Below are 25,987 nucleotides of genomic sequence, written 5' to 3' on the forward strand. Positions count from 1 at the left end.
ACCGATGCCAATTACGAAGACGTCCCACAACGTATCGGCGAGGGATGCGCCAAATTCACACGGTCCTGCCAGCCTCCTGAGGTTGGCAGCTTACTTTGCGATTTCTTGGCCCTCAGGACGGCGGTGTGTATAAAATCGATGTCTGAAGTTGCATGATCAGCCATGTTCATATTGAATGGTGGTGCAGGCTCGAAGGGCCGAATGGCCTACTCCTGCACCTATGTTTCCAATCCGACCTTTCAGACTAAGAGCATGGGGGTGAGGGGGAGGGGGAGGATGAAGCCCCCACTGTTGTACTCACTCTGGAGGAGGTGCAGTTGCTGCCCATTGAGGTGTCCGCCCCTTTCCTGAGTGGTGCGAATGTTGGGACATTTCATGATTTCACATTGTCCGAGGCTGTGGCTCCCACTGGGATGCTGCGAGCCACACCCAGGATGAGGAGGAGAAGGAGAGCTCGACAGTGCTCTCCTGAGGTGCAGGATCTAACAGATGTGGTTCAGATGATGGCAATGAGTGCGGAGAGCATTGACCTTACCCGATCACTCCTGGACACCATCAGTGGGGTGGGTGATGAGGTATCAGGACCGTCGGGAGAAGTAAAAACACTCTCACGAGAAATGGGAACACTGTCCGGGAACATGAGGGAGGGAATGTCACAAGTAGCTGATACACTGTCAGTGAACATTAAGGAGAGAATGTCGCAGGTAGTTGAGACGCTGTCGGGACACATGAGGGAGGGAATGTCAGAGTTAGCTGCTGCAATAAGGGAACATGCCCAGACCCTATTGCCATTGATGGAATCAACTGCCACTGCCACTCCAATCCCCGGACCAGCCTCTGAAGAGGCCCAAGTCGGGCCTGCCACATTATCGCCTGCTCACGCCCCCCAACAAGAAGTGTGCATTACCGAGATTCTCAAAAGAATAAGCTTGGAACCAACCCGAGAAACATTGCCACCGCCTGCGGGCAGGGGTGGAGTCACCAAGACCAAGCGGAGCGGGCGGTCTTAGAATAAGGTGGAGGAGAGATGGGTGCAGCCTTTCTTTGCTGCTGTTGTTATCATTATTGTTGTTACTGTGTAACTGTTCTCAAATTAAAGGTTTTTTGTAAGTGATGTAAATTTACAAGTTTAAAAGTTTGTAAGTGATCTTAAAGTTTGTAAGTGATCTTAACTGAATACTTCAAAGTTTGATACAAGAATATTTTTATTAAAGTTAAGTTAAGTACAAACAAGTGTTAAAATTTTGAATAAAATATATTTTAAATTATAACTGAATCATTTACATTATTTGCTTCATTATTAACACAACTTTTTGATCGAAAGAAGAAGCATTTACATTATTTGCTCCATTAACACAACACAACATTACAGAACAGGTCCAAAGAGTAAACATGGTCCATTTGGAATAGTTGTCGCTGAGCCTTCGGGCAGCAATGCATTCACGGATGAACTGCTGGCGCAAGGCTCGAGCAATCGTTAAAAGGGCACGACGGCCCGCCCTCCTCCGTCGTCGTGCTCCGGGTTCAGGTAGTTGCATGGCTTCCTCGTCCTCCTCATCATCTGCATCTTCATCCTCATCATCAGCCACTCTCACCTAAGGTGGGTCTTCTTCTACCAGCTGCTGCTGCATCATGATGGCTAAGTTATGCAGCATGCAGCACACAACAGTGAACTGACCGACAATCTCAGGGGGGTATTGCAAGTAGCTTCCGGAATGGTCCAAGCATAGGAAATGCTGCTTCAAGATGCCAGTGGTCCTCTCTATTATGCTGCATGTTGCTGTATTTCCGCTCAGCTTCCGTACGAGTTACGTGTAGAGGCGTCATGAGCCAGGTGGCGAGGCCATATCCTTTGTCACCCAGCAGCCAGCTCTGCCCTTCTGGCTGCTGCTGAAACATGGCAGATATAGCGCTCTCGCGTAGGATGAACGCATCCTGGGTGCTCCCAGGGTATCTCGCATCAACCGCTATGATGCGATGCATGTTGTCACAGATGAGCTGAACGTTCACGGAGTGGATTCCTGTACATCTCGGAATCCTCCAAAAGTGCTCGCAAGGCGATGTGGGTATAATCAATGCAACCCCGTACCTTTAGGAAGCCAGCAATCCTGGAGAAGTCCACAGCCCTGTCACGCATTGCCTGGGTGGTCATGGGGAACTTTATGTAGTCATTCGTCCGGGCATATAGTGCAGCAGTCACCTGCCGAATGCAGGTATGTGTTGCATGTTGAGAAATGGCGCACACGTCCCCAGTTGTGGCCTGGAATGATCTAGATGCATAAAATGAAAGTGCAGCTGTTACCTTTACTTCAACTGACAAAGCAGTCCTCCTGACGCTTCTAGGGTGCAGGTCTGCTTTTATTACAGATCTCGGTTACAACTCTTTGCGGAAATGCAACCTTCTCATACAGTCTGCATAACCTAGATGCAGGTATGAATGCCTGTCTCGATATACTCGACTTGGATAAGGCCTCCTGCCCATTATCCTACGTGCTCTGAGGTTCCTCACCAATCTTCTCCCCTGCAGCACCATCATGCAAAAGGCTTACACGAGGTATGGCATTATCAATATTGCCCCCATAATTAAATTGTAGCTTTGCAAGAAGCTCAAAACAGCAGGACAAAGCACTCACACCTTCTTTCCTCTCTCTCTCCAAGCTGCGCAACCTAGTATGGACCACACCCTGGTCTGCGCATGTGCAATAGGCTTGCTTAGAACGGGAAGCTAGGCATTCAGTGAAGACATTTGGGGCACAAAGTCGAATGCAATTTTTAAATTTTTGATTTTTTTCAAAGTTCCCCATCACCGACCGAACGTCTCCTCACCGGGCTCGAGGGTCAGAGCTTCAGCCAGCAGAATCTCTCCCTCGCCTAGACACAAGGGCTCGGGACTCAGCTTCCACCCCCGCCCCCCCACGCCCCCACCCCCCACAAGGGCATCTTTTGAAGCCGAGCCCCGAGCCCCTGTGTCCGGGCGAGGGAGTGATTCTGCCGGCCGACGCTCCGACCCTCGAGCCCGGTGAGGAGACGTTCAGTGGTGGGGTGGTGCTTTGAAACAAATCCAAAATTAAAGAATTGCATTAGACTTCCAGTTTTTCCTTTTTGACTTTGAAAAAAATGAACATTTATGATGCATATTTTTTGCCTTCGTGACTCCCTCCAAAAATTCACCTAAAAACAATGGCGTCTTTCTGTGCCGATTTTGCAATGTGCGCTGCTTTTTCTTAAGTGCCCAGACATCAGGTTATGCCCCCTATGACGCAAAAGAATCGTAACCTAAAGAAATCATACCTAACTGAATTACGCTGGCGCAGAAACTTTGGGGAAACTTAGAGATTTTAATTTACTCCAAAAGAAACGGTGCATGGCGAAAAAATGGCGCAGATAACGGGGGGGAATTGACCCTATGATTCTATGAAACCAATCGAGAAAAAAGGAGAAATCTCTTTACTCAGAGAGTGATGAGAATGTGAAACTCACCACCATAGGAAGTGGTTGAGGCAAATAGCTTAGATACTTTCAAAAGGAAACTGGCCGGAAGAAAAGGGAGAAGAGACATAGAAATATAGAAACATAGAAAATAGGTGCAGGAGTAGGCCATTCGGCCCTTCAAGCCTGCACCACCATTCAATATGATCATGGTTGATCATGCAACTTCAGTGGAAGCAAGTCATCCTCGTTTCGAGGGACTGCCTAGAATGGGGATGATGAGTATCCCACTCCTGCTTTCTCTCCATACCCCATGATCCCTTTAGCCGTAAGGGCCACATCTAACTCCCTTTTGAATATATCTAATGAACTGGCCTCAACAACTTTCTGTGGTAGAGAATTCCACAATTCTCTGAGTGAAGAAGTTTCTCCTCATCTCGGTCCTAAATGGCTTACCCCTTATCCTTAGACTGTGACCCCTGGTTCTGGACTTCCCCAACATCGGGAACATTCTTCCTGCTTCTAACCTGTCCAACCCTGTCAGAATTTTATGTTTCTATGAGGTCTCCTCTCATTCTTCTAAATACCCTAGTCGATCCAGTCTTTCTTCATATGTCAGTCCTGCCATCCCGGGAATCAGTCTGGTGAACCTTCGCTGCACTCCCTCAATAGCAAAAATATCCTTCCTCAGATTAGGAGACCAAAACTGAACACAATATTTAAGGTGTGGCCTCACCAAGGCCCTATCCAACTGCAGTAAGACTTCCCTGTTCCTATACTCAAATCCTCTCGCTATGAGGGCCAATATGCCATTTGCCTTCTTCACCGCCTGCTGTACCTGCATGCCAACTTTCAATGACTGAGGTACCATGACACCCAGGTCTTGTTGCACCTCCCCTTTTCCTAATCTGTCACCATTCAGATAATATTCTGCCTTCCTGTTTTTGCCACCAATGTGGATAACCTCACATTTATCTTCATTATACTGCATTTGCCATGCATTTGCCCACTTACCTAACCTGTCCAAGTCACCCTGCAGCCTTTTAGCATCCTCCTCATAGCTTACACTGCCACCCAGCTTAGTGTTATCTCAAACTTGGAGATATTACATTCAACTCCTTTGTCTAGATCATTAATGTTGAAAGGCTGAGATGAAGAAAGTGGAACACCAGCACAGACTGGTTGGGCCGATTGCCTTATTTCCGTGCAGTAATGTAATTCTATATAATTTCCAGCATCCGCTGTATTTTGCTTTTGTTTGCGTGTATAATACTATTGGGTGCAAAACTCATAATATGTCTGGATGTATATATAATACTACTGGGTGTAGTACTCAATACTACTGGATATATACCTATATATACTTGGGAACGGTAGCATAGTGGTTATGTGACTGGTCTGGTAATCTCATAATCCCGCCCTGATAGCTGGGGAATTTAAATTCAGTTAATTAAATAAATCTGTAACGGTGACCATGTAACTACCAAAACTATGTCAAAACTGATCTGATTACGAATGTCCTTTAGGAAAGGAAATCTGTCATCCTCACCTGGTCTGACCTGTATGTGACTCCAGACCCACAGCATCCCTCTGCAATGGCCTAGCAAGCCACTCAATTGTATAGGGATGGGCAATAAAGGTTGGGCTTGCCAGCAACACTCACATCCCATGAATGAATAGAGAAATGTACATAATAATACTGGGTGTAATATTCATAACACGATTGGGTGCAGTACTTCTAATCCTACTGGGTGTAACAACACTGATTGCACTTCAAAAAGCAATCGCTTGGCTTTGGGGTGTCCTGGGTCGTGATGTGAGTGAAGTGTTATTCTTTCTTACAGGATGCGTCCCACTTTAACGGATTCTGTTTCTATGATTTTAGGTATATGAATGCTTTGGAAGCTGGGTCAGCTCAATTCTCTTTAGGTTTAGAGCTGACAGAAATCATCCGCGACCCAATGAAATTCAGGAACATAATGACTAAGCCAGGCAGGAAGAGTAACGGTGAGAATCATGGTTCTGCTCCGGGTGCTGTGTAAATATGTCATTCAGCTAAAACTTGCGGATGTCAGAAAACGGCGGAAGCGTTTAGTAAGCTGTCAGTCCCACAGGCGGAACTGTCACCTGATATCTCCATATGTTTTTTTCACCTAATTTCTTGTCCCCCCTTTTATGGAAACATTGTCCTCAGTACCTCAGCCAGTGACCCAATATAGAACTAAAGACATTCCAGGGAAAGCAAAATAAAAATATGGCTAACCAAGCCTATTGCTTTGATTGATCCAAGCCCTACGCTTCTCACCATATACCTCAGTCCCACCTATTTATCTTCTCACTTTATCCCTCAATCCCACCCTACCAGCCTTTTCACCATGTCCTTAAATCTAACCTATCTATTCACCATATCGCTCAATGCCACTGCCCTGCATTCTCACCATATCCCTCAATCCCACCTAGCCACCTTCCCACTATTACCTTCAAGTTACAACAGGTCTCTGAGAGGGACAGGGAGTGAAGTGCGTAGCTCACAGTACAGATAGAAAGCCGGCTCAGACTACATACGTTGTACTATAGTCCTTGCTTGCAGCACGTGGACGCTTTTTCTATTCAAAACTCCCAGCCCAATCTTCCAAAGTTTAGTAATTTGTTTCTATCTTTCCCCTGCAGCCCTCATCGGACTCATCGTTTCCATGAGACCTACCTCCTGCTCCCAATTCCCTCCAGACTCGGGCCCTGACCGCTCATCTACCTTTCTTTGCTCATTGCTTGCTGATATCATCAACCCCTACCTTTCGAACACTTTCATATAAAGTCCCCCACCACCCCTGTCTGCTCTCTAACTTCTGGCCCATCTCTAACCTCCCTTTTCTCTCTGAACCAAACTCCGTGCCCACCTCTCCCACCAATCCCTGTTTGAAACCCTTCAGTCTGGTTTCTGCCCCATGCACAGCACGGATCCCACGCCGGTCAAAGTCATCGGGAATATCCTATGTGACTATGCTCGAGGTGCGCGAACCCTCCTCATCCTCCAGGACTTTTAACAGTCCATAGTCCATCCACTTCACCCTTCTCTTCTCTTTGACTCACCTCTGTGACCTGCCCTATCATAGATCCACTCCAGTGGAGGCAATATATCTCCTCTAATGACTTCCCTCCCATTCTGTATAGTGCTGCCCAGCACGCTCCAAGATATCATCCTTGACTCCCTCCTGTAATGTATGCACCTGTGAGGATGCTCACAGGTTTTTAGAGCTGTTGACCTCCTCCAGGAAATCCCCACCATGCCTTTCAGTTCTGCGCGGAGGGGTTTCCTGTATGGGCTGCTCCTGCACACTCTCCACATTGCCATCCTCGTCTGCCGTCCGGACACACCGTGGCGCACCATCTTGCCGTCCGGAGGAGGCAGGGGTCCCCAATGGAGTGCTCTCTACGCGGGAGTCCTCCCCTTATTTATTGGGGACTTGGCCTAGAGGGTGTCACATGGAGCAGTCCCGTGCAATAAATTTTTAAGTCGGTTCACGGGCTCCCAGGCCGCCTGTAATTTCTGCGGTCTAGAGGAGTCCATGTTCCATGTTTTTACTGAATGTGTGAGTTTGCAGCCCCTCTTCCAATATTTGAAGGGGCTGCTCCTCAAATTCTGGTTTCATTTCAGTCCCACACTCCCGATCTTTGGGCACCCTGTGCGGAGGGGAGCGGGCAGGTCGGAAGGCCTCCTCGTAGGACTGCTCCTGGGCACGGCCAAGGGGGCCATCAACTGGTCCAGGCAGCGGGCGGTCAAGGGGGTCGTGACTGCCTGCCTCTCTTCTGCGGTTACATCTGAGCCAGGGTGTCCCTGGAGATGGAGCACACGGTGTCCACCGGTACGCTTGTGGCCTTCCGCGAGAGGTGGGCGCCAGAGGGACTGGAGTGCATCATCACCCCCGGCAACCAAATTTTAATTTGATTTTAATATCTAAAGTTTAATTTGTTTAAGTTGTCGGTTTTAGTCCCCCCCCCCCCCCGCCTTTAGCCATGGGGTACTTGTATAATTTGTGTTTTTAGTGCCCTCAAAACCCCCCCCCAAAAAACAAGGGGGCACTTGAAAAGTTCTTGGAAAGTGCCCTCCCCCGCCCCCCCCCCCCACCCCCGGCCCCCTTTTAATCAGGGGGACACTTGATTACTGATACAACTAAAATAGTTGTAGAGCTGTTGAGTGGGAGTGGTTAAGCCAATCATGTGATGTTCATAAGACTCAATAAAACCCCAGCCAGTTGGGTTCAGGGGATCCATGATGAGGCAGGTGGTTGTGAGCCTGGTGGATGAACTGGTAATGTGTAGTGTGATTGTTAAACCTTTTGCTATTAAACCAACTAGTTCTTAATAACAATGTATTGCTATGAATTCTTAAGCTAAGAACCCATGAAGCAAATATATTACACCTTCTATTCCTCAGTTGAATGCTCTTCTCCATGACATTCTCCATGATCATGGAGCACATGTCCATTGTCCCCTGATGACAACCAGCATTCCATCAGAAAGAACATAAGAAATAGGAGCAGGAGTTGGCCATTTGGCCCCTCGAGCCTGCTCCGGCATTCAACGAGATCGTGGCTGATCTTCGACCTCAACTCTACTTGCCTGCACAATCCCCGTATCCCTTGATTCCCTTAATATCCAAAAATCTATCGATCTCTGTCTTGAATATACTCAATAACTGAGCTTCCACAGCTCTATGGGGTAGAGAATTGCAAAGATTCACAACCCTCTGAGTGAAGAGATTTTTCCTCATCTCAGTCCTAAATGGCTGACCATTCTGAGACTGTGGCCCATGGTTCTAGACTCCCCAGCCAGGAGAAACATCCTCCCTGCATCTACTCTGTCAAGCCCTGTAAGAATAATTAATGTTTCAATGAGATCACCTCTCATTCTTCTAAACTCTAGAGAATATAGCCCTAGTCTACTCAATCTCTCCTCATTGGTGAGTTCCCCCATCCCAGGAATCTTTGTTGGTGAACCTTTGTTGCACTCCCTCGATGGCAAGTATATCCTTCCTTAGGTAAGGAGACCAAAGCTGTACACAATGATTCCATGACTATTGCTGACAGCAAGTCAAGCATGAGCCAGAACTGTCTCCAGCTCAACATCGACGAAACTGAAACCTTCCTGTTGGAGCTCCTGCCAGAAAATGTGTGGTTCAGGCACTGAGACCCCACTGCAATTGTTTAGTCAGGCTGAATCTGATGCTATGCAACCTCAGCCTCCTGCCCAACCTTAGAACCCCATCCAGTCTATCACCAAGACCCATCTACCTCCACATTCACAACGGAAGGCCATCACCACCAAAATCCTCGTTGCCGCTTTAGTCACCTCCCAGTTTGACTTCTCCAACACACCTCGCTGGCCAATGAAGCTCCGCATTACCTAAACTCCCAACTCACCCAGAATTCTGCCATTTGTGTAAGTCCCACACTCTCATCACCCTCACCGATCTCAACTGACTCCCCGTCGTTCAGCTTGTTAACTCCACACTGATTCTCAATCCCCGCCCCCCTCCCCACTGCCTCACAGTTCCCTATCTATGCAACTTCCAGCCCACGCCCTCCGCATCATCGACCCTCACCCAATGAATGGCCCTCCCACTCACCCTCCACACCACCAGTGTCCTCTTACCCGACACTCTGGAATTCTCGACCTGAACGCCTCCACCTAGCTCCTCTTCAAACCTCAAAACCAACCATGTTTTTTGGCCATCTTCCCAACGTCTTTCCCTCTTCCAGCTCGTGTCCCCTGATGCCATTTATAAAGCACCTTTCAATGTTTTCATGTATGTACTGCGCTTGATAAGTGCATAGTTTTTTTTTTGCTTTTGCTGTTATCGAGTGCATCTAAATTGTTTGGGTTAGTTCAGCCTGTTGATTGATTTAAATAGTTTATTTAGGTAGTTATGTTGTTTGGATTGGCTTTGGTAGTAAAACTTTTACAACTTGTTGACTCTGGTTGACCAGCTGAGTCAGATGTTCAAGATCCGTATAGCTACCCCACCCAGCATAGCCCACAATACTTAAGCTGTGGTCCTCTTCCCAGTGGGGCGTTAGAGTGTGAGATGATACCTTGTTGTTCCTCTTGCTCCTCCTCACTAATGGCCAATTGATGGGCCAGCTGTAAGTTCAAAGCCACATCAACAAGGAAGGGTGGGTTCTATTAATAAATAACAGACCACAACATTACTGTAGACATCACAGTATTGTATGTTACCGCAGACACTCCAGTGTAGTGCTGAGGAAGTGCTGCACTGTCGGTGGTGCCATCTTTCGGATGAGACGTTAAACCGAGACCCAGTCTGCCCTCTCAGGTGGACATAAAAGATCCCGTGGCCACTATTTCGAAGAAGAGCAGGGCAGTTACCCCTGGCGTCCTGGCCAATATTTATCCCTCAATCAACATCTCCAAAACAGATTACCTGGTCATTGTCAGATTTTCTGTTTATGGTAGCTTGCTGTGCGCAAATTGGCTGCCGCATTTCCCACATTACAACAGTGACTACATTTCAAAAAGTACTTCATTGGCTGTAAAGCGCTTTGGGATGTCTGGTGGTCGTGAAAGTGGCTATATAAATGCAAGTCTTTCTTTCTCTATACTGCTCATGGTACCAGTCATGTAGTCTGCTATGTACTCAGATGGAAGATTGCCCTTCAGAGTTGACAGTTTAAATCCAGTGAATGAAGCCTCGAAAAATTCTGAGCTGTTCCCTAATGACACTGTGATGTTAATAGATCTTGGTGACACTGCAAAACAGCTGATGAATATTGTGCCAAGTACCACAATAACAACAATGAAAATGATAAAGGAGGCTCCAACCAGGTACACGAGAAGGCAGAGGGAGGATAAGAATCACTGTGCCATGATGAATTTTGCTGCAGTGTTTGCAGTAATGTTCAATGGATGCACTGGTATTATGGCTGGATCCAACATGTCTGGTGATTTAAGAACCCCAGTTATTCTATTCCCAGCGGCACTATTACAGCTGTAATTTTTACGCACATCATATATACTATTTTGTTTCTAATGGTCAGCTGCACTTGTGAGAGATCAGGTGTTCTGCTCCATTCATAACTCTTCCAATATTTGAAGCAGCCCATGTCACCCTAAAGTAGGTCCCTAACGTAGACCTGGCGGAGGTGCAGCGAATGAGGGTATGGGGCCCAGAAGAGGTCGAGGTCCCACACTGCGATAGGTTCGTGCAGCGCAGCAGGTCTCCCGTCGTCCTGGTTTACCCTTGCCACCGGACTAAGACCTAGCTCTGTCAAGCCCGTGTGGTGGCTGATGTGCAACGGTCACCACACGTTAAACAAATCCACGCACAGGCATCTTCCACCCTTTCAGCTGGAGTTCAGGACTGGAACATCGGGTCCTTCATCGAAATATCTGTGGAAGCAAGTGATCCTCGTTCAAGGGACCGCCTATGATGATGATGATACTGCTCATACACATACAAATATTAGCTTACCTCCTCATGGCGTTACACATGAGGAGTCAAGACCAAGTGTCGTGTTCAGGTGAAGTGGATTTTGAGGTTGGATGATAAGTGGACCAAGGAGTATGTTTAGTCCCCATTTTAAAGTCATACATTCTGTCCTTATTTTTAGACATTACTTTGATTGGATATTATTATTTATAGTTAAATGTGGGTACAAAATGTGAAGTACCAACTGTACAGCTCGGTGTCCCAGTTCATCAATATATTCAATTAGCGTCCAATAGCACTGGCCGAAGTCCTCCAGCCCTGTTCCTCACCTCAACCTGTGACCATTCCCAGCGAAATCTCCCAGTGAAGAATAAGAAGGGAAGTGAATTACAGGCTGGAATCTAATCGAACGGTTTCCACTTGTGGGGAGTTCAAAACTAGTGACCGTAAATGTAAGATGGTCACTAATAAATCCAACAGGGAATTGAGGAGAAACCTCTTTACACAGAGGGTGGTGAGAATGTGGAACTCGCTACCACAGGGAGTGGTTGAGGCGAGTAGCATCGATGCATTTAAGGGGAAGCTGGATAAACACATGTTTAACATCTCAAATGAAAGATGGCTCCTCCGTTAACACTGCTCCGTTAACACTGTTCCCTCAGCGCTGCTCCCTCAGTGCTGCACTGGAGTGTCAGCCTAGATTTTTTGTGCTCAAGTTCCTGGAGTAGGATTTGAACCCACATCATCATCATCATAGACAGTCCCTTGAAATCGAGGAAGACTTGCTTCCACTCTAAAAGTGAGTTCTCAGGTGACTGAACAGTCCAATACGGGAATTACAGTCTCTGTCACAGGTGGGACAGACAGTCGTTGAAGGAAAGGGTGAATGGGGAGTATGGTTTGCCGCACGCTCCTTCCGCTGCCTGCGCTTGCTTCCTGCATGCTCCCACAACCCACAACCTTCTGACTCAGAGGCAACAGTGCTCCCCACAGCTGACAATAGAATGATATGCAGATAGGGTTAGATGAAGAAGGGTGGGAGGAGGCTTGAGCAGAGCATAAGCACCAGCATGGACCAGTTGGGCCAAATAGCCTGTTCTTTGTTGTACATTCTATGTCATTCTATGAAACAGATTCCTGAGAGTGAGTTCCAGGCTGGAATCTAATTGAAGGGGTTCGGATAACACCATAAACAATACGAAAGGTTCAAGTCCATCCTTTGAAGCTAAGATAGGATGAGAGCCTTGTTGTGGCTGTCTGTGAATACTGAGATTTGTTGGGTTTTTCCTGCATGGGATCCTGTTGGTGGGTGAGATAGTGTATCAGCGACATGACTGTTGCTGGCACTCCTGTTCTCAGCTTTGGGTACAGAGACGACATACGCTCCTCCTGAGGGCCATTTATCTCTTGCCGCGCTGCAGTGGCGTGGACCTTCATCGCTCGCTGTAGATTGCCCAAGTTGCAGTCCCTCATGTTGCAGCCCAGATCGTGAGTGGCAGCAAGCAAGTTGGCCATGGGGAGCTTCACAGCTCAGCCCAATCCTGTCTCCCCTAACATCGCTGGGATGTGTGGTGTCCCTGCACCTTACTACAAATTCACATGAGGCATGTATTGCAGACGCAGTCACTCTGTGACCTTAACCTTTATTCCCAGGACCAAGGGGTGCTGACCCTGGGTGGGACCTCTATTTTTATACCTGGAAACCCAGGTGAGGAGTATCTCCCACAAGTGGTCAGGGTGTGCATTTCTAGGGTATGCATGAAGGTTACAGTTACATGAAGATTACCGTTGCATGATGGTTACATACATGACAATACCTCCCCCCTTATGTCTTTTTGTGTCAAAGGTTAAGTCTTTCAGGTGGTCGATGCTCTCTCGTGGAGCACCGCAGTTGTGGCTCTGGTGGCTGAGCCTCGGCACGCGTCTCTGTCACCTGAGGTGATTCCGGCCTGTCCGGGCTGGCTGCAGGGACGGTGCATGCTGTGGACTGTCCTCGTTGCTCGTCCACTGGCAGTAATGTGGGTGACATCTCATGCTCTTCTTCAGGTTCCTCTGTGTCTATGCTGAACCTTTTCTTTACTTGGTCCAAGTGTTTGCGGCATATCTGCCCATTGTTTAGTCTGACCACGATGACCCTATTCCCTTCTTTGCCAATTACACTGCCCTCAAGCCACTTGGGTCCCAAAGCATGGTTAAGAACAAATACCGGGTCATCCATTTCTATACACCACCCCTTGAGTTTCGATCATGGAACTCGGTTTAGGACTGGCGCTTGACCTCAACAATGTCTGCCAGGGCTGGGTGGATGAGGGGTGGCCGCGTTTTAAGCGTGCGTTTGATGAGGAGTTCCTCTGGCGGGACTCCCGTGAGCGAGTGCGGACGGGACCTGTAGGCCAGCAGGAGGCGTGATCGGCGATACTGAAGGGAGAGTCCTTGGATGCGTAGCATGCCCTGTATTATGAGCTGGACCGCACGTTCCGCCTGGCCATTGGAAGCCGGCTTGAACGGCGCTGTCCGGACGTGTTTGATACCATTGCCCGACATAAACTCCTGGAATTCATGGCTGGTGAAACACGGGCCATTGTCGCTGACCAGCGTCCGGCAAGCCATGGGTCGCGAAAACCGTACGCAGACTCTCCACGGTGATGGATGTCGTGCACGAGTTTAATATGATGCACTTGATCCATTTCGAGTATGCATCGACAACGATCAGGATTTTCCCCATGAACGGGCCCGCATAGTCTACGTGAATACGTGACCATGGCCCGGTGGGCCAGGGCCATGGGCTGAGTGGGACCTCCCTGGAGGCATTGCCCAGCTGGGCACACGTCGTGCACCTGCGAACCCAGTGTTCCAGGTCTGAGTTAATCCCCGGCCACCATACATGTGACCGGGCAATGGCCTTCATTAACACGATGCCAGGGTGCTCGCTGTGGAGTTCCCTTCCTTTCTGGGGCATGACTACCCGGCTGCCCCATAGCAGGCAGTCGGCTTGGATGGAGAGCTCATCCATCCGTCTCTGAAACGGTCTGACCTCCTCGGGGCACGCCCTGTGTGCGGGTGCCCAATCCCCAGTCAGGACACATTTCTTTATCATGGATAGGAGGGGGTCTCTGTTGGTCCAGAGTTTGATCTGGTGGGCTGTGATGGGGTGTCAAAAGCCTCAATGGTCATGACCATCTCAGCACTCTGCTCCGATGCCCCCTCGGTGGTGGCCAGTGGGAGAGCCCATCGCTGTATGCGAGCTGACGCATTGGCATTGACAGCCTTGCTGTCGGACAATAGGGATGTTAACAGCTTGTGGTCCGTCTCTAGCTCGACCCGTCTACCGAAAAGGTACTGGTGCATCTTTTTCACACCGTAAACAAGCGAGTGCTTCCTTTTCGACCATGCCGTATCCACGCTCTGCCTGGGAGAGTGACTTGGAGGCATAAGCCACCGGTTGGAGTCAGCCATCATCGTTACCCTGCTGCAACACACACCCAACCCCGCATCGCACGTTAAAACCAGCTTTTTACAGGGGTCATACAAAGTCAACAGTTTGTTAGAACACAGCAAGTTCCTCGCCTTTTTGAAAGCCCGTTTTTGACAGTCCCCCCAAAGCCATTCACAACCTTTATGCAGGAGCATGTGTAACAGCTCCAACAATGTGCTTAAGTTCGGCAGAAAGTTCCCGAAATAGTTCAAAAGTCCCAGGAATGATCGCAACTCCGACATGTTGCCGGACCTGGGCGCCCGGCGGATTGCCTCCGTTTTGATTCGGAAGGCCGGATCCCATCTGCAGCAACCCTCCTGCCCAAAATCTCGACCTCTGGGGTCAAAAACACACACTTGGCCTTTTTCAGCCGCAAGCCTATCCGGTCCAGTCAGCGTAGCACCTCCTCCAGGTTGTGGAGGTGTTCCTCGGTGTCTCGACCCGTTATAAGAATATCGTCTTGGAATACGATTGTTCCAGGAATGGATTTGAGCAAACTTTCCATGTTTCTCTGAAAGATAGCTGCCGTCGAACGAATGCTAAACGGACACCTGTTGTGGATAAATAATCCCTTGTGCGTCGTGATGGTGGTCAGAAGCTTGGATTCTTCAGCCAGTTCCTGAGTCACGTAGGCCGAAGTGAGGTCCAGCTTCATGAACAGCTTGCCACCTGCCAGCGTGGCAAAAAGGTCCTCCGCTCTCAGGAGCGGGTATTGGTCTTGCAGCGACACTCGGTTGATGGTGGCTTTGTAGTCGCCACAAATCCTGACCGAGCCATCTGCTTTAAGGACAGGAATGATGGGACTTGCCCAGTCGCTGAATTCAACGGCCGAAATTATGCCCTCTCTGAGCAGCCTGTCCAATTCACTTTCAATTTTCTCACGCATCACATACGGCACCGCTCTGGCTTTGTGGTGCACTGGCCTAGCATCCGGAGTGATGCGTATCACTACTTTAGTGCCCTTGAATGTTCCGACACCGGGTTGAAACAGTGACCCGAATTTTTGTAGGACCTGTGAGCATGAACTTCGCTCCACAGATGAAATGGCGTGCACATCCCCCCATTTCCAATTCATCTCAGCTAGCCAACCCCTCCCCAAGAGCGCGGGGCCATTTCCCGGGACGATCCAGAGTGGCAGCCGGTTCTGTGATCCATTTTGTGTTACCACCAAGTTTGCACTGCCCAGCACTGGGATGATCGCTTTGGTGTACGTCTGTAGCTGCGTCTCAATGCGTTCCAGTTTGGGCCTGCTAACTCTGTGTGGCCATAGTCTCTCAAATTATTGGGCACTATAAGTGACTGGCTAGCTCCCGTATCCAGCTCCATGTGCCATTCAATAAAACTTTCATCATCATGGGTAGCGTTTTAGTGTATGAGCTGTGGACGTCAGCCACATGAACCCGCTGAACTTCAGCATCCATGGCTTTTCCCCAGGCATCATCCTGCATTGCAGACCCCTCGTCTGGTTCTTCTGTCTCGCAGATTAGCCTTGCTACAGCCTTTTTGCACATCCTGGCTAAGTGTCCACTGACGCTACAAATCCTACAGGTATATTGCTGAAATCTGCAGCTTTTCGCAGTATGTCTGCCCTCGCACCTCCAGCATGAGCTAAGATTGTTGTTAACAAAGGGACTGTTACCAGGCATTCCTCTCTGATTGCCCATTTGGTTGTTTCTAAGCACTCTGATGGTGGGTGTTAATGGGCCCATCGGGGGACGCATTGTTCCTCGTGATGGCGTAAATTGCCGATCCCCTTTCCATTGTCCCTGTTGCGGGCCCACCCTAGAGTCTGTTGCTGCCTGGGTGGTTTCGAAATGCTCTTGCCTGCCTGGGGGGTCCTGAACCGCGTTCACCATGTTAACTCCCTGGTCCATCGCCACATTTGGACCAGGGCTGCGCATGTAAATTAGCTTGGTCTCCTCTTCCCCTGCCATGAAGGTCTGAGCTATCAATGCCGCCCCTTCTAAAGTCAAGTCTTTGGTCTTTATGAGCTTCCTGAAAATCCCGGCATGATTAATGCCCTCAATGAAGAAATCCCTTAACATCTCCCCCCTGCAGGCGTCTGTGAACTTATATAGACTGGCCAAGTGCCACAGGTCTGCAACGAAGTCAGAGATGTATTGTCCCTCCCGACGCCGGTGTGTGTAGAACCGGTGCCGGGCCATGTGTACGCTACTCGCCGGCTTGAGATGCTCACTGATCAGCTGGCTGAGCTCTTCAAAGGACTTGTCCGCTGGCTTTTGGGGTGCGAGCAGGTCTTTCATCAGCGCATACGTCTGTGGTCCGCAGCTGGTCAGTAGATGCGCCCTCCGCTTGTCAGCTGCTGTCGCTCCCAGCCAGTCCTTCGTGACAAAGCTCTGCTGGAATCTTTCCACGAAGTCATCCCAGTCCTCACCCACACAGTAACGTTCCTCTGTGCTACCGGTGGCCATCCTCGTGGTTCGGTGATTCCCGTTTCTCGTCGCCAAATGTGGTGTCCCTGCACCTTACTACAAATTCACACGAGGCATGTACTGCAGACACAGTCACTCTGTGACCTTAACCTTTATTCCCAGGACCAAGGAGTGCTGACCCTGGGTGGGACCTCCCCTTTTATACCTGGTAACCCAGGTGAGGAGTGTCTCCCACAAGTTCACCCCCTGTGGTCAGGGTGCGCATGTCTATGGTATAAGTACAGTGTACAGGAGTTGCATGAAGGTTACAGTTACATGAAGATTACTGTTGCATGATGGTTACATACATGACAGGATGGGGATCAGCGGCCGTGGTTAAATCTGTTCCCTTCACTTGCTCGGGAGCAGTTGTAGAACCTGCACTGCCAGCCCACTTGAGCCTAGCCAACAGCACAGACAGAGCTTGGAAGCTGTACCACTCAGTGACCAACTGGGTCAGCGGGTCTGAGGCCCCTCTGTAATTTTATTGTTTGTGATGGTTAGATCTTGAAGCTGGTGTGTGAGGTGATCTGATCGGCGGGAGACTGAAGTACCATTTGGAGTATTGTCACTTTGGGAGTCTCAGCCGTGGCTCAGTGGGTAGCACCCGTGCCTTTGAGTCACTAGGTTGTGGGTTCAAGTCCCACTCCAGAGACTTGGGCACTTAATCTTGGCTGACACTCCAGTGAACTACTGAGGGAGTGCTGCACTATCGGAGGGACAGTACTGAGGAAGGGCTGCACTATCGGAGGGGCAGTACTGAGGGAGCACTGCACTGTCGGTGGGGCAGTACCAAAGGAGCACTGCATTGTCGGAGGGGCAGTACTGAGGGAGGACTGCACTGTCGGAGGGGCAGTACTGAGGGAGCACCATACTGTCGGAGCTGCAATACTGAGGAAGCGCCGCACTGTCAGAGGTGCAGTACTGAGGGAGCGTTGCACTGTCGGAGGGGCAGTATGAAGGGAGTGTCGGAGGGCCAATACTGAGGGAGGGCTACACTGTCGGAGGGGCAGTACTGAGGGAGCGCTGCACTGTCGGAGGGGCAGTACTGAGGGAGCGCTGCACTGTCGGAGGGGCAGTACTGAGGAAGCACTGCACTGTCGGAGGGGCTGTACCGAGGGAGCGCTGCACTGTTGGAGCTGCTGTCTTTCTGATGAGATGTTAAATCAAAACAAATGGAAGACAGGGAAGAATTTTTTAGAAACAACCCATTGAACACCACTGATATCACAATGGAGCTGTGATCAGTGTAGGTTTTAAGGAGCATCGTAAAGGAGGAGAGAGGTAGAGAGGCGGAGAGGTTTAGCCAGGGAATTCCAGAGCTTGGGGCTCAGGCAACAGAAGGCACCGGCACCAATGGTGGAGCGATTAAAATCGGGATGCGCAAGAGGCCAGAATTAGATGAGCGCAGAGATCACGGAGGGTTGTGGGGCTGGAGGAGATTATGAAGATAGGGAGGGGCAAGGCCATGGAGGGATTTGAACACAAAGATGAGAATTTTTAAATCGAGGCGTTGCTGGACCGGGAGCCAATGTAGGCCAGCGAGCATAGGGGTGATGGGTGAACGGGACTTGTGCGAGTTCGGACACGGGAACGCTGCTGGCTCAAATCTACAGAGTGGGAAGGTCGGGGCTGATGAACAGCGAGAGTTTGTGGTGGAGGTTATCGAGTGATTGAGGCGGAGGAGTGATGAGAGACCGTGGCTGAGATTCGGAGAGTGATTGTGGCGGAGGTTCGGTGAATGTTTGGTGAGGAGGTACGGTGATAGATCGTGGCGGAGGTGCAGCCAATGTTTGTGGCGGAGGAGCGGTGAGAAATTGTGACGGAGGTTCGGCGAACGTTTGTGGAGGAGGAGCGGCGAAAGATCGTGGCGGAGATGCGGTAAATGAGGGTGCGGGGCCCAGAAGAGCCGAGGGCCCAGGGACAGCACGGGCCAGCCCACACTGCGGTATGTGTGCGCACTAGGTCCATGTAACAGAGCAGGTCTCCAGTCGTCCTGGATAACCCTGACCACTGGATAAAGGCCCAGCTCTGTTGAGCTCGTGTGGTGGCTGATGTGCAACGGTCACCACACATTAAAAAAATCCACACACAGGTATCTTCCACCCCTGGAGTACAGGACTGGAATATTGGGTCCTTCATTGAAACATCTGTGAACTCATGAGGAAGCAAGTCATCCTCGTTCGAGGGACCGCCTATGGTGATGACAGAGCTTTTTAATTTGTATGAGACCGGCAGATCCCTGGTGAACTGTGTGTTCGAGTTAATCTGTCAGCAGGTGGGAAAATATCCACAGGACCCAAGATTTATGGGCCATTTACAGCATCGAATCCATTGTGCGATAACAGTGTTGTTTTTTTTAAAAACTGCAATCGTAACTCTGCTTATCATTGCTCGGCAAATACTCAACTGCTCAAAGTTTTTTTGCTGCTCGGCTATAAATTCTGCTCTCCGCCCTCAATAAAGCAATTCCTGCCGAATCCTCTCTGGGCAAGGAGTGGCCGTGCGACACACACACACATGTTCAACGCTCGGCCCCTGACCCACCCTTCCCCCGGCGCTCAGCGAGAGCTCGGCCCCAGCTGCACCAACCAAAGCGGTTCATTGTTCCTGGCACAAGGTTCACAGGTTAATTCCATCCTATTGTGCTCTGGCCCACCGTGCTATGCCATCGTCGGTTTGCTCATTGCACCAGTACCTGGTGAGCGGGATTTTATTTGGAAGCAAGTCTTCCTCGATTTCGAGAGACTGCCTATGATTTTTTGAGGCCTGTCCAATTTGGATGGGACGGTTGTTGAACTGCTTCCTTACTCTTTTTTGTTTTGTTGCTTTAAACGTTAGATTACACACACATGTTCAGTTGTAGTAATGGCAGGATCAGGGTTTTATTTAAATCTTCATACTACACAAAAACCAGAATGAAAGTTACTGAGACATACACGTCATATAACCAGTGCTCCCTGCTTAAAACACACTCCAATTCTAGTGTCTCTGTTAAAAGAGTCTTTGCTCACCACTCTTAATCAGGTCTTTGAACTCAACATTCCATACATACTGTCAACGGTACATCAACACACATACAAATAATTAACAAACAGACAATGTAGACTAAACGACCAGCTATCCATTGCCCTGAGATCAGATCTTATTGCCGCAATCGACTCCTGCCATGAATTACCGTAAACACACAGGTGACCAGATTGACACATTGAATGGCTGAATGATGATGATGATCATCATCATAGGCAGTCCCTCGGAATCGAGGAAGACTTGCTTCCTTAGGTGGCTGAACAGTCCAATACCTGAACCACAGTCCCTGTCACAGGTGGGGCAGATGGTCGTTGAGGGAAAGGTTGGATGGGACAGGTTTGCCGCATGCTCCTTTCACTGCCTGCGTTTGTTTTCTGCATGCTCTCGGCGATGAGACTCGAGGTGCCCAGCGCCCTCCCGGATGCATTTCCTCCACTTAGGGCAGTCTTTGGCCAGGGACTCCCAGGTGTCAGTGGGGATGTTGCACTTTATCAGAGAGGCTTTAAGGGTGTCCTTGTAACGTTTCCTCTGCTCACCTTTGGCTCGTTCGCCATGAAGGAGTTCCGAGTAGAGAGCTTGCTTTGGGAGTCTTGTGTCTGGCATGTGAACAGTGTGGCCTGCCCAGGGGAGCTGATCGAGTGTGGTCAGTGCTTCAATGCTGGGGATGTTGGCCTGTTCAAGGATGCTAACGTCGGTGCGTCTGTCCTCCCAGGGGATTTGTAGGATTTTGCAGAGACATCGTTGGTGGTAATTCTCCAGCGACTTGAGGTGTCTACTGTACATTGTCCACGTCTCTGAGCCATACAGGAGGGCGGGTATTACTTCAGCCCTGTACACCATGAGCTTGGTGGCAGATTTGAGATCCTGGTCTTTGAACACTCTTTTCCTCAGGCGGCTGAAGGCTGCACTGGCGCACTGGAGGTGTTGTTGAATCTTGTCATCAATGTCTGCTCTTGTTGATAAGATGCTCCCGAGGTATCGGAAATGGTCCACGTTGTCCAGGGCCGGGCCGTGGATCTTGATGACTGGGGGGCAGTGCTGTGCGGTGGGGACAGGCTGGTGGAGGACCTTTGTCTTACAGATGTTTAGCGTAAGGCCTGTGCTTTCGTACGCCTCAGTAAATACGTCGACTATGACTTGCAGTTCAGCCTCTGTATGTGCACAGACGCAGAAGTCGTCCGTGTTCTGTAGCTCGATGACAGAGGTTGGGGTGGTCTTGGACTTGGCCTGGAGACGACGAAGGTTGAACAGGTTCCCACTGGTTCTGTAGTTTAGTTCCATTCCAGTGGGGAGCTTGTTGACTGTGAGGTGGGGCTTAACAGCGAGGAAGATTGAGAAGAGGGTTGGGGCGATGACGCAGCCCTGTTTGACCCCGGTCCGGACGTGGATTGGGTCTGTAATTGATCCGTTAGCAAGGATCACGGCCTGTATATCGACCTGGAATAGGCGGAGTCTGGTGACGAACTGTAGGGGGCATCCGAAGCGGAGGAGGACGCTCCATAGACCCTCGCGGTTTACAGTATCAAAGGCCTTTGTAAGGTCGAAGAAGGCCATGTATAAGGGCTGCTGCTGTTCCCTGCATTTTTCCTGCAGCTGTTGTGCTGAATGACTCTTGCACCATCTGGCATCCTGCTTTTGTGGAGACATCCTCTGCTTTGGTCCAAACTTCAATACACTCCATGTTCATCAGACAGCTGCTTCAACATTTAACCCAGCGTGTGTCATCTCCAGACCGCACTGAAAGTGAGACATTCCAGAGACTCAGGGTTTCGCTCCCACAAACGTCTGGATTTCTGAGTACGTCGTTAAAGTCACGGAACGTTCCAGTGCAAAAACCAGGATGTTTGTTCTATCAAATGCGGGTCGGAGGTTATCTGCCTGCGCAGGCAGCCACGGTGCGCCGGTGGTGGAGGGAGTGAACGTTGAAGGTGGTGGATGGGCTGCCAATCAAGCGGGCTGCTTTGTCCTGGATTGTGTCGAGCTTCTTCAGTGTTGTTAGAGCAAAATGGAGAGTATTCCATCACACTCCTGACTTGTGCCTTGTAGATGGTGGAAAGGCTTTGGGGAGTCAGGAGATGAATCCTTGGTGGAAATATTTTGTCTGATTTAGCTCCTGTGAAGCGCCTTGGGATGTTCCACTGCATTAAAGCCGCTTTATAAATGCAAGTTTCTTCTTCCTGCTGCATTGCAATGCTTCCTGAAGGTGTTCTCTCACTGCAAGGCATTTGCATACTCCGTGTATTGAAGGAACACTCACCGGGCTCCATTCACCACTCAGTTTAATATAGAGAAACCCATGGTGGTCTAGGCTTTGGTACATGATCTGGACTGAATTGGCTGGCCTTGGCCAGGACGCTACAATTAACCTCGGCTTCCTGGGCTAAAGAAGGTGGTGATGGAGTGAAAATGAGCCGGTGCTCACGATCGCAACCCATTGACCCCCCTACTGGAAATTGTTGTGTATCTGTAAAGCATGCACTCCCATGTTCTGCCACCAGGGAGTGCATCCCCTGAAGTCCCAAGGGATCCCAGCATCCCTTGGGAGCACTGTATATAAGCCGGCCCCTAAAGCCTGTTCCTCACTCTGGAGTGTCTTAATAAAGACTGAGATCACTGTTACTTTAACCTCCCTGTATGCAGTCTCATCTGTGTTCGGAACACAACAACTGGCGTCGAGTATACGAATCCAACGCAAAGATGCAGCAAACTGTGGGCATCCTGGAGAAGTTCTCGGAAGGTGAGGACTGGGAAGCCTATGTCGAATGGCTAGACCAGTACTTTGTAGCCAACGAGCTGGACGGAGAAGGAAGTGCTGCAAAAAAGAGAGTGGTCCTCCACACGGTCTGCGGGGCACCGACCTACAGCCTCATGAAGCATCCTCTGGCTCCACAGATAAATCGTATGAGGAGCTATGTACATTGGTTCGGGAGCATCTTAACCCGAGGGAGAGCGTGCTGATGGCGAGATATCGGTTCTACATGTGCCAGCGATCTGAAGGTCAGGAAGTGGCGAGCTACGTCGCCGAGCTAAGGCGACTTGCAGACAATGTGCGTTTGATGGCTACCTGGAGCAAATGCTCAGAGACTTTTTTGTACTGGGCATTGGCCATGAGACCATCCTACAAAAACTTTTGACTGTTGAGACACCGACTCTCAGTAAGGCCATTGCACTAGCACAGGCGTTTATGTCCACCGGTGATAACACCAAATAAATCTCTCAGCACACAAGTGCTAGCAATGTTCATAAATTAACTGGAACTGTGTTTGCAAGCAGAAATGTACAGGGCAGAAACCACGAGTCTGCAATTGCCAACAGGCCTCAGGTGACCCAGATGACTCAGAGTCCGCAACAAAGGATGAATGCAAGGCAATTCACACCTTGTTGGCGTTGTGGAGGCTTCCATTCAGCCTATTCATGCCACTTCAAAGGGTATGTTTGTAAGAGCTGTGGAACAATGGCGCACCTCCAACGAGCTTGCAGACGAGCTGCAAGCTCTGCAAAACCTGCTAACCACCACGTGGCAGAGGAAGATTGGTCCACAGTGGATCAAAGCAATTTTGAGCCTCAGAGAGAGGAGGCAGATGCTGAAGTACACGGGGTGCACACATTTTCGACAAAATGTCCACCTATAATGTTAAATGTAAAATTGAATGGCTTACCTGTAGCAATGGAACTGGACACTGGCGCTAGCCAATCCATCATGAGTAAAAAGATATCTGAGAGACTGTGGTACAACAAGGCACTCAGACCAGCCCTGAGCCCCATCCACATGAAACTGAGAACATACACCATGGTTAAGGTCACCTACGAGGGCACAGTGCACGAACTGCCAGTGGGGATTGTCCCGGGCGATGGCCCCACACTGCTTGGAAGGAGCTGGCTGGGCAAAATCCGCTGGAACTGGGATGACATCCGAGCACTATCACATGTCGATGAGGCCTCATGTACTCAGGTTCTAAAAAAATTTCCTTTCCTTTTTGAGCCAGGCATTGGAAACTTTTCCAGGGCGAAGGTGCGGATCCACTTGGTCCCAAAAGCATGACCCATTCACCACAAGGCGCGAGCGGTACCTCACATGATGAGGGAGAGAGTGGAAATCGAGCTGGACAGGCTGCAAAGCGAGGGCATCATCTCCCCAGTGGAATTCAGCGAGTGGGCCAACCTGATTGTTCCAGTACTCAAAAGTGATGGCACGGTCAGGATTTGCGGCGATTATAAAGTAACTATTAATCGTTTCTCGCTACAGGACAAATACCCACTACCTAAGGCAGACGACCTATTTGCAACGCTGCCAGGAGGCAAGACGTTCACCAAGCTCGACCTGACATCGGCCTACATGACGCAGGAGCTGGAGGAGTCTTCGAAGGGCCTCACCTGCATCAACACTGTATTGTGTACAGTTTTGGTCTCCTAACTTGAGGAAGGACATTCTTGCTATTGAGGGAGTGCAGCGAAGATTCACCAGACTGATTCCCAGGATGGTGGGACTGACCTATCAAGAAAGACTGGATCAACTGGGCTTGTATTCACTGGAGTTCAGAAGAATGAGAGGGGACCTCATAGAAACGTTTAAAATTCTGACGGATTTAGACAGGTTAGATGCAGGAAGAATGTTCCCAATGTTGGGGAAGTCCAGAACCAGGGGTCACAGTCTAAGGATAAGGGGTAGGCCATTTAGGACCGAGATGAGGAGAAACTTCTTCACCCAGAGAGTGGTGAACCTGTGGAATTCTCTACCACAGAAAGTAGTTGAGGCCAATTCACTAAATATATTCAAAAGGGAGTTAGATTAAGTCCTTATTACTAGGGGGATCAAGGGGTATGGCGAGAAAGCAGGAATGGGGTACTGAAGTTGCATGTTCAGCCATGAACTCATTGAATGGTGGTGCAAGCTAGAAGGGCTGAATGGCCTACTCCCGCACCTATTTTCTATGTTTCTATGTTACACGCATCTACATCTGCAACAGATGCCCGTTTGGAATTCGGTTGTCTGCAGCGATCTTCCAGAGAAACATGGAGAGCCTACTCAAGTCGGTACCACGCACGGTGGTTTTTCAGGACGACATACTGGTCATGGGTCGGGACACCGTCGAGCACCTACAAAACCTGGAGGAGGTCCTCCAGCGACTGGATCGCGTAGTGCTGCGGCTGAAGAGGTCGAAATGCGTCTTCATGGCAACAGAAGTGGAGTTTTTGAGGAAAAAGATCACGGCGGACGGTATTCGGCCCACAGACGCCAAGACGGAGGCTATCAGAAACGCGCCCAAGCCACAGAACTTCACGGAGCTGCGGTCGTTCCTGGGACTCCTCAACTATTTTGGTAACTTCCTACCGGTGTTAAGCACCCTCTTAGAGCCCCTACATGTGTTATTGCGTAAAGATGAGAACTGGGTATGGGGAAAAAAACAAGTAATTGCTTTTGAGAAAGCCAGAAACATTTTATGCTCCAACAAGCTGCTTGTATTGTATAACCCACATAAAAGACTTGTGCTAGCATGTGACGTGTCGTCGTATGGAGTCGGATGTGTTTTACAACAAGCTAACGTTGCGGGGAAGTTGCAACCTGTCGCCTATGCCTCCAGGAGCTTGTCTAAGGCCAAGAGGGCCGACAGCATGATTGAGAAAGAGGCATTAGCGTGTGTGTTCGGGGTAAAGAAAATGCATCAGTACCTGTTTGGCCTCAAATTTGAGGTGGAAACCGATCACAAGCCCCTCATAGTCCTGTTCGCTGAAAACAAGGGGATAAATACTAATGCCTCAGCCCGCATACAAAGGTGGGCACTCACGCTACCAGCGTATAACTATACCATCCACCACAGGCCAGGCACCAAGAACTGTGCGGATGCTCTCAGTCGGCTACCATTGCCCACCACCGGGGTGGAAATGGCACAGCCCGCAGACTTGTTGATGGTCATGGAAGCGTTTGAAAATGATAAATCACTTGTCACGGCCCACCAGATTAGGACTTGGACCAGCCAAGATCCTCTGCTGTCCCTAGTAAAAAACTGTGTACTGCATGGGAGCTGGGCCAGCATCCCTGTTGAAATGCAAGAGCTAATCAAGCCGTTCCAGCGGCGAAAGAACGAGCTGTCCATTCAGGCAGGCTGCCTGTTGTGGGGTAACCGGTAACCGCGTAGTGCTACCCAAAAAAGGCAGGGAGACGTTCATCTCAGA

The 25,987-nt window shown here is 49.6% G+C and overlaps 1 protein-coding gene across 1 annotated transcript in view; it reads left to right on the forward strand.

Moving 5' to 3' along the window:
- LOC139230264 (guanylyl cyclase C-like) overlaps positions 1-25,987 on the forward strand; it is a gene marked incomplete at its 5' end in the record, with an annotated part of 252,495 nt that overhangs the window by 101,120 nt on the left and 125,388 nt on the right. The window contains one exon of the mRNA XM_070862094.1: positions 5,315-5,436. Within this exon, the coding sequence (XP_070718195.1) occupies positions 5,315-5,436 (122 nt within the window). The remainder of the gene's footprint in view (positions 1-5,314; positions 5,437-25,987) is intronic.

This window comes from Pristiophorus japonicus, chromosome 19 (genome assembly GCF_044704955.1).
Source record: "Pristiophorus japonicus isolate sPriJap1 chromosome 19, sPriJap1.hap1, whole genome shotgun sequence".
Taxonomy (NCBI): domain Eukaryota; kingdom Metazoa; phylum Chordata; class Chondrichthyes; family Pristiophoridae; genus Pristiophorus; species Pristiophorus japonicus.